At 43.4% G+C, this 9,629-nt stretch overlaps 1 protein-coding gene across 43 annotated transcripts in view; it reads right to left on the bottom strand.

The window, feature by feature from the left end:
* WNK3 (WNK lysine deficient protein kinase 3) overlaps window positions 1-9,629 on the bottom strand; it is an 87,356-nt gene that overhangs the window by 12,867 nt on the left and 64,860 nt on the right. For 42 of the 43 annotated variants that reach the window (XM_081845899.1, XM_081845872.1, XM_081845883.1 and 39 more), the window contains 4 exons: window positions 6,497-7,341; window positions 5,541-5,769; window positions 5,043-5,158; window positions 510-970 (listed from right to left, as the gene is read on the bottom strand). In XM_081845899.1, coding sequence (XP_081702025.1) covers window positions 510-970; window positions 5,043-5,158; window positions 5,541-5,769; window positions 6,497-7,341 — 1,651 coding nt within the window. The remainder of the gene's footprint in view (window positions 1-509; window positions 971-5,042; window positions 5,159-5,540; window positions 5,770-6,496; window positions 7,342-9,629) is intronic. The other variant, XM_081845881.1, reaches the window with a different exon arrangement.

Here is a 9,629-nt window from a genome sequence, read left to right as displayed (position 1 = left end):
TTGCTAACCAGGCAAAATATTTTGTAAGGTAATTATTTGTAAGGTAAGTACTTACAACTCTGTGGCTGAAAGTTCCTTCTTAGAAGAGGCATTGCTCCTTCTCTCACCCAGAAGGGAAGGCCACTTCTAAGATTAAGACTACTATGATACAATTATACATAATCTAAAAAAAGGAAGAAATAATGACTCCCCCCTTCAGAATTAGTTTCCTTCATATGAAAATTTATGTAGATTCAGTTACATTGATTGGTTGTATGACAGATCACCTGAGAATTCCTTCATCAAATTGGCCATCCAATCTGGCTTGCTAAATAGTGGCAGAATCATCTGGAAATAGCAGACCCAGACTTACCGAAGCTTTGTGATATTATCTAACTTCAAAATCAAAAAATGTATGTAAGGGAGCACAAAGAAAGTCTGACTCTGCTCCACCCTTTCCACATTTCAGTCCCTTGTTATAATGAGAACCTTGACGAATATGTTACAAGGCCCCATTTTAGTGCCCTTACTTCTCCCGCAAACGCTGCAGCTCCACCTTCAGGTCCTCATCTTCAATCTCAGACTCATCATCGCTGCTCATTGGGGAAGAGGGGGAGTAAAAGAGTGAACTGCGCCTCTTTACGTGGGTGCCATCCCTCTCCTCTTGCGACTGCTGGCTTCGCTCCCAGCCCTCCAGGCTACCACCCATGGGGGCAGAAAGTTCACTGTCAGAGCTAGGCTGCTTCCGCACAAAACTGCCTTTGGCCCATGGCTCTGAGAAGGACTGCATCCTGCTAGCGATAGCAGACTTCTCCTCCAGGTCCCGCTGCTCAGGGGTGGTAGGGGATGCATCTGTTTCACCCATGGCACCAGCCAACATAGCAATTTCTCCTTTTCTGGGAGCCTCTTCTTCTGGACCAGGTTCTGAGGAAGGAGGCATCTCACAGGGTTCACTATCTGAACCACCTGAAGCCTGTGGCACTGTGATGACCTGAAGCACACACAGAGAAAGAGAGAGGCAGAAAGAGAACGTCAGCTGAGTAGGTTCCCTTTCATAGAAAAGTTGGCCTAGTGCGGGGTAGAAAAATGGGCAGGATTTGGTCCCCAAGGAATATTTTTTTACAACTTCAAGCCCAGGCGGCAGCTCCCACTTTGGTGTCTTCAACATGACACACTTGTACTACTGGGCCTCAGATTGTAGTTAAGAGTTGACAAGGAATGAGCAGGGGTTGCAAAGAGCCAGGATTCCTGGGGTTTCATTTCCTTAGTTGGATTTTTAACCTACTTTATCTCCAAATGCTTAACCCGGGAACAAGATACATTTATAACAATATCATTTAAAATAGATTTAAAATATGAAATATTAAAAATATTGCATATATATTTTTTAAATGTTCAACCACACCTTGCACAAATAAAAAGGTTTTATGTATGTTAACTACTAAATGCACATAAAAGCTTTGACTTACATGACCTAAATAGGAGAGCAAATTCTTATCTTCCATTCAGAAAAAGGGGGAAACAGTGTATCATGTCATGCCAAGAGAGACCTGGACTACAGGGACATAAATGTCAGCTGACCCTACTGCTAAAAAGACCACACCAAACAAAGAATAAACTCCCCTCACCCCATGTATTAAATATCTATGAAGAGAGGACTTCAAAGAGAAAATGCCAGATACACTAAGAAAACTGTCAATAATCAGCTTCATAGATTTCTTTAAAAACTACTTTGAATTAATATGCATTAATATGCCTTGCAAAGGCCTGCTAGGAGATCCTATAGCAACTGCAGCAAAACTATCCACAGTCAAGACAAAACTGAGTGGTTTTATAAGGACTGCAATACATTGATGGGGGAACAGAGAGAGTGAGAGACAGACAGGGGGAAAACGTACAGCAATTTAAAGCACAGGGAGCTACATGATACAGTACAGACCTACATACGGTTCACCAGGAAAGATGCACTATAAGAATGCAAAATACTTATAGTGCATGAAGAATTACTGCAGAGAGATGCGAGCAACAGACACAGCCCTTTTCATTATCTGAAAAGAACCCATAGGCACTAGTAACTATTCTTTCAGACAATTTTTTACTAAGAACTGTTTATCATAGAGAGTCCCCTCTACTATTAGGACAACACTCCCTTGACCCATCTGGTCAAGCATCATGCCACCTCTGAGACCGCTTGTTGCAGGATTTTCTCTAGTCACTGCAGGTAGGTAGACAGCTCCTCTCATCACCTTTGCATGTTGCTATGAAATCTATAGATAAGTTCCTCAGCACTTTTCATACTCCCAAATGTAGGTTCCAAAGCTTCTAAATATTCATGTACCCTGATTTGGGAGGTTACCTCTCTGGTAGGCTGAGTATGATACCTGTTGCAAGCCACACGTATTGCAAGAACACAGCTCAAGGCTCAGGGGAAGCTGACTGTATCAGACACACTTCCTGGTAGCAGAGAGTCACAACAGGCAAGTCAGGGGTTTTTCAGGACCCTGGACAGAGCACCACAGATGGTGCTGGCTCATGTGCTCGCATTTACACACAAGGAGAACTGTTGCCTCAGCAGAGTGCAGAGGCTGGCTGATCTGGTATTGTTCACACTCCCTCTGAGGAACAGCCAGTGTTCTCAAAAGGCCACTGCCCAATTCTGCAGCCTTTGCCTCCTACATTATGCAACAGTGAGGTCTGTACTGGGCATGTGTCATCTGAGTCCAAGGAGTCTGGCAAGACCTTGCAGCCTGAAAGGTTGTAGAGTGGGAAATGATCCCACCCCAAGCAGTGCCTCCACCTCCTTTATGACTTCCTTTGAGCCTAAGGGTGACTGAGGCCAGAGAATGTGAAGAACACCTCCTTTTTTAATCTCTAGTACAGTGCTGTAATATGCTTGATTCATGCGTGAAGATTGTTCCTCCCCAATCCCTGGGTAACATGTACACAGAGGACCCTCAGTTTTCAGTAAGGAAAAGCTTCAGGAAGGTTTTAGCATCCTCCCCAATATCTTCCCCACAATATGTATCACTGTAGCACTGGGAGCACTGGTTTCAAAGTAAAAACTGCCAGACCATAGCTGCAAAGGTATTCTCCTGTTGCTCTAGAAAGTATACAAGGTTTTTCTTCCCAGTAACTACATTTTGTATTGAATATACTTTTTATGACTGCTAAGTGTCCAGACTCAGTTTGGTGTATACACAGTTGTCCCGCAGGGTGTGCCATTCAGGCAATGTGCCTTCCCACCTAAAGAGCAACCAACTCAACCTTGCATAATTCCCCCCCCCCTACATCCTCATCAAAGTCTTCAGATCTCTGTTGACCAATGTCTATATGACCCAATGCTTTCTTGGTATCATGACCCCAATCCCAGGCTCTTGCACTACACTGAGAAAGATACTGATGAGGAAATAATACACGCTGCCTTACTTAGAGGGGCCCTCAGCATCTCTCCCTGGGCTCTTCTGGCCCAACAACGGAGCTCTCAACCTTCCTCAAACAATGAGCCTCCAATAATATTGATATCCCTTCCATGGCACAGGAATCAATGCTTGCAGAATAGGACGAGGCCCTTTAGGTCATCAAGGTAGTTGAGGCCAACTACCTTGCCAGCCTACTTTAGGCTTCAGATGGTCCTAGCTCTCTGCTGAGACACCGCTTTCCAAAACTCAGCCAGCAGGGCTGTTGGGGATTTCCTAGGGTCCTGACTGGCTTAGGCAATCTGCCATTCTTTCCTCCCTGCTAGAAAGTTGTAGGAGTTATCTTCATTTACACAACTTTTGGCTCAAGCTGCAACTCAGGAAAATTTGGACCTCAATTTGTCTATTTGGGTAAAGGCTCCCCCCCTCACAGATCTGAGATGTAGTAAAAATAAAAGTATTTAATCCAATTACAAAAAAGAAAAAAGAAAGAAACAACAGCATGAAAAACTGGCTGCTTTGTCAAATAGCCTGTGCACTCTGTTTATGGGGTGACCTTCAATGGAAAACATTGTTCTTTGTAAAATACATGGCTTGCTCCACAGTGATGCTCTGACTGATGTGTGGGTTTGTGGGTGGGGAGATGTTTCTCATATCCACTCAGCAAACTGAACAAGAGTAGATGGAAAGAAAGACCCATGTCAAGTAGGGATTTTAGCTCACTTAGCTCAGCTCAAAGCAGTGATAAAAACTAAGATGACAACAGCTTCTTTACTCTTCATGAATCAGATTAGCAAAGCTTGCAATAGTACCAGCCTCTTCCTTTCAGAAGAGTCAGCTCACAGTCCTTTAAAAGCTCTCACATCTGGAGGGTTTACAGCAAAAGATTAGCTCTGAGCAGAGACCAACTATGTCCCTGGAAAGTTCAGTAAAAATGATCTCTCCTTATTCTAGTATTTGTTTCTTGCCACTAGGTGGCTCCAATTTTATACCTCCCATTCCCTGAAGTTTTATACCTCCAAGAGTATGAGTTGAGTCACAATATGAAGCTGTGACAAAGATTTGTTTCATAAATGCGAACTATAGATAAACTTGGCAAAAGCTGAAACTGTGATTTTCACAATAAATGAAATAGTGGACTGAACATGCATTATATAACTCATAATTGGCGCATCATAACTTTAGACCAATTATCCAAGCCCTTTACTGGTTTAATGCAACGAACAAGCCACAGGCAGAATGCAAATCTCCAACAAAGCCGTAGTTCAAACTTCAGATTAAATCAAATGCTTTATCTAGTTAAAATAAGATGGCTCAAACCTACACCAGCTGCAAAAAATAAAATAAAAAATCCAAATATGGGGAAATGCCAGCAAAACCTGGTCCAGGAGGTATGCCTAATAGTCAACATATCAAAAGAGTTGGTGGGGCAATGGTAAATTTTGCCTTCATTTTGCCTCTGTCACTGTCACACACTCTCCCAGAAGGTTGTCCAGATGGGAATGTGGCCATTAGCCTGAAGACAGTCCCCCACCCTTGAGCAATTTTGAGCAAAGCAAGGTAGTAATGAAAACAAACAGCTGAAGTAAGACAATCATTGCATGCATATTTGGATTTACATGGTTTTGTGGATTACATTATACGCACCTGAAATCGGCCTCGCTGGAATGATCCAGCCACAGATTGACCGGGTGCTTTATTCTGCACTGTTGCATGCTCAGAGAGAGAAATCCAATCAGGGGCAACATCGCCAGTCATCTCCTCTGTTGTGTAATTTATTTTATTTTTGTCGAAAATGAACACAAAGAAAAAGAACACAGTCAGGCAAAGCTGGGACCCTGATAATACTAAAAAGCAACATTGCATTATAAAAAGAATGATTCTATTATACATGTAGGCTTTTTATTTTATTTTTTGTATCTAAAGACCTACACTTCTATGTGGAATGAAAAAACTGGTTAATCAAACTGGAAAACAAAGTGGTGGTGGGTGAAATGTTACACAAATGAGTAAAGGAGCAAAAATGTATAAATGGAAGAGGCAGGAAATGCTAAAAAAGGGGGGAGAGAGAAAATAAAACAACCATACTTAAATAAATCAAAACAGATGTTACCTAGTCTAGATCCCTGACTGTAAGCACACTACCTTGCCGGACTTTTGATTTCTTGAAAAAGCTGGTCTGCCGTAGCCTGTATGCCCAGCTTTTTAATTTGCGAGTCCAGGATTTCTTGCTAATAGGGTTTTTGAGACTAGGGCAAGTAAAGCTTAGGCCAAAATATCCACCTCCTGCATGCAGGTGCACAGCTCCACCACTTGATGCTGAAGCAGGACAGGCCACAGGGTTCTCAGGAAATGAAGCCTCCGGGGACATCTCCTGAACAAAAGAAGTGGGTGGGGAAGGGACAGAAGAAAGTGGTGTCTGAATAATGGCAAGGGGGAGTCTTGCACTATACAAGTCGAACCTTAAATATTTTAGAGCAGGGGTAGCCAACGTATTGTTGGACTACCAATGCCCATCATCTGGACCACTGGCCATCCTGGCTGGGGTTGGTGGGAGCTGGGAGTCCAACAACATCTGCAGGGCTCCTGGTTAGCTATCTCTGTTTTAGAGATTGCTTTCTTGCTGAGGGTTGCACATTCAAATCTCCAAGCTCAATGAAGTGCCTATTTTTAAAAAAGATCAATTTGTCAGGTTAAAATAGCCAATGACAGGTTAGGAGGTTATATGTAACTGCTCAACAATTTTACAATGCCTTTCTCCAAATAGGACATTTCCAATTCTTAGCCCAAGTAGGGCCTAGTAAAGTTCAGTTCTGTATTAATATAGGCAAACTGTTGCTGTAAAAATATCATCTAACTCCCACCCTGTGCCTCTCCCAGCACTGGTAACTCCCAGATACCAGATATTCATCAAGCACTCTAATAAAACTGATCCAGGACAAAATGTTGGAATAGTATGCCAGAAAAGGAAACTTACCTCTCACTTGCCAGCACCCATTAAGCTAGCAAATGGGTTTGTACAGCCATCTAGCATAGCTATAGATTTCTTGCTGCAGGAAGAAAAGATTTCAACCCCAGCCAATCTCCCTGTCAGTACTCACATGCGCACAGAGATCACTGGGAGCAGAGGTGATAGCACTGGGCTCCCTCATCAGCCCTCGCAAACTGTCTGGATGACTTGCAGATGGGATCAGCATAGCCTGGGGGTCTGAAAGCTTGGTGGGGCTTTGCTGGGTCTCTTGGGGGGAGTCTGGTGCATCAAGAACTGGGCCAGGAAGAGTTTCTTCAGCAGACGAGGAAAATGGAGACTCCACGGCACTTTGTGTGTCTTTCTGGCTCTCAGGGGAAGTGCCCGACAAGCTGTGTTCCTGATACAGAAGCGTCCGCAGCTTCTCATCCAGAGTTTTGATGTTGTTGTCGACAAAGTCCATCTTAGGGGGGCCCTCACTGTCTGACTCCAGAGTGGATGCGAAGGGGGCGCCTTCTTGTCCAGGGGTCTGAGCCAAAGCACTGGCCTGTTCTGTGCTCATGGCGTTATCTGCTTCCTCAGTGGTTGGGATGTGGCAGGTGGTTGGTCTGGCCACAAAGGCCTCAGTGGGCATACTTTGCTCCGCAGTGCCAGATGTTGGATGGGGTGTATATGAAGATAAGTGAGTTTCGTCAGCCTGGGTCTCTGCCTCTAAAGACTCTGGCCAAGCAGAAGAATCGGAAGCAGTAACATCATAATTGTCACCAGCAGTGGAAGACAGCAGCTTATCCATGCTGCCTTCCACTTGGTGAGGAATTGCTGACTGCTCAGTTTCCGATGTTTGGGGTTCAGATACCATACTGTCACTTAGCTCATTTGAGCTGGAAGAGGGGATCGTTCTGTGCTGGCTGCTGAGATTTTCCACAGCCTGTGGACAATCCTGGGGGTGATCTTCTTTGCTACTCTCCTTTATATGGTCTGAAAACACAAAGAGATAAAACTGTTGACAAATAACACCCTAGGGAAAGCTATGTTGCAGTATGGCCCTTTAGAACAGGCTTTCTCAACCTCGGCCCTCCAGATGTTTTTGGCCTACAATTCCCATGATCCCTAGGTAGCAGGACCAGTGGCCAGGGATGATGGGAATTGTAGTCTCAAAACATCTGGAGGGCCGAGATTGAGGAAGCCTGCTTTAGAAGGACAAAACCCCTGTTAACTGCAGAGAGTGTCCCTTCTAAAACTTGCAATTCAAGATGGGATAGTTCTCAAAATTATGACTTTAAAAACCAGGGTTGCTGGCTTTAGAGAAGGGGTGTGTAACTTAGGCCAGGGGGCAAATTTGACCTTCCTATTCAGCCCATGGGGTCTCCACAGGTCACACCCCTTTCCACCTCAATGGTGCCTTCCTTGACTGCTTTTGCTTGGCTGGATTATGTCCTTGGAATTGTGATAATGCCTGTTGCTTGCCTGGAAGGAGAGAGGTGTGAACACATGTGTGCAGAAACCTCTGCTTTTTGCCTGGCTGGAATGCAGCCTACTGTAAGAATCGCATCTGTTGCTCTGCCCATTTTTGCCTCTCACTTCCCTGCCTCCTCTCTTTGCCCACACCCACCATATGGCACCGGGAAGGTTGCTCAAGAGAAAATGCCTTGAGCTGAAAGGTTTCCCACCTCTGCTTCAGAAACAGCTCAGAAAAACAAGCCCAACATATTTGCAGCAGAACAAGCTTTTAGGCTATTATAAAATAAATTCCATAGTATTTTTTATAAATGAGTGTAATGTATATGATTATATAAATATAACAAGCTCAAGGTGATGTATGTGTCCTATGAGGGCCAGTCACTATTGTAATTCCGTATTCATCTTGAACACTCCTATGCCACTTTTTACAAAAGCCTCATAATACTTTTCATAAATATAGAAACACAGTAAAGTTGTGAAAACAGCAGGAAAAAGTGAGCACAAGATAAAATTACCTGTCAAGACAAAACAAAAACATTGGGGCAACTAAAACCTTCAGTCAATTAAAAAAGTCTTCACCTGGCACAGTAAGACTGTATTTTTTTAATAATAAAAAGAAGACAACTGCATGACCACAATAACTGTGAGCACACTTCATTCCACACATTATTTCTTATCTCTGTTTAAACCTGATCTGATCCATGCACTGCTCTCCCCCATGAAGTATGCATGGGTCTTTCATTAATGATTTTAAAGGAACATTAAAGGTATTTTTTTTATTTCAATCTACAACATTTTATTTTAGTGATATTTTACTGCTATTTTTTTAAAGTGTAATGTAGATTTTAAATTATTCCTTTATGTTTTATACAACTGTCTTTGCATACTGCTTTGTGAGGGAACTTGCCCTGAAAAACAGGTTTTTAAAAAAGAAAAGAAATAAACCTGATTTCTGGTTAGAAAAGTATAGTGCTTTTTCAGTGCTTACTGTGAAGGTACTTTCTTGTTTGGGGTAAACAATGCACCCTTCTATGAGGCAGGGAGCACGTGACTAACTTTGTTGCTGCATTAGATGCTGATTATTATTATTATTATTATTATTATTATTATTACTACCCTACCTTTTCCCTAATGGGACTCAAGGTGGCTTACATATAAAAACGAGACTCGCTAAAACCATAGAAAAAACTATCATTAAAATAAAAAACAAACATCATAAGAAATAAAATTATATTCATATCATATATAATCTATTAAAATGATGCTTGCTCCAGTTGCATCCCATGGCCAAGTTGAGACAGAGTCAAAGAAGGAAAAGGCAAAACACAGGAAGAGAGAGGTAAGAGATGACTCAGCACAGACTGGAGGTATCTGCAGATGAATGTGTGTGCCAAGACACACTGGTCAACAGGAGCTCCATGTTCCTTTCTCAACCTGAAGAGGCATCCAACAGGAATGGGATATGCCTAAGCTACTCTGAGGGACGCGGCTGGCGCTGTGGTCCAAACCACTGAGCCTCCTGGGCTTGCTGATCAGAAGGTCGGCGGTTCGAATCCCCACAACAGGGTGAGCTCCCGTTGTTCGGTCCCAGCTCCTGCCAACCTAGCAGTTCAAAAGCACGCCAAAAAATGTGCTTCCCGCTCCGGTGGGAAGGTAAATGGTGTTTCCATACGCTGCTCTGGTTTCAGTGTTCCCTTGCGCCAGAAGCGGCTTAGTCATGCTGGCCACATGACCCGGAAAAACTGACTGCAGACAAACAGCGGCTCCCTTGGCTGGTAAAGCGAGATGAGAGCCGCAACCCCAGA

Source organism: Podarcis erhardii, assembly GCF_964252035.2.
Source record: "Podarcis erhardii genome assembly, chromosome: 17".
In the NCBI taxonomy this organism is placed as follows: Eukaryota; Metazoa; Chordata; class Lepidosauria; order Squamata; family Lacertidae; genus Podarcis; species Podarcis erhardii.
This window is presented reverse-complemented; position numbering and strand designations above follow the sequence as displayed.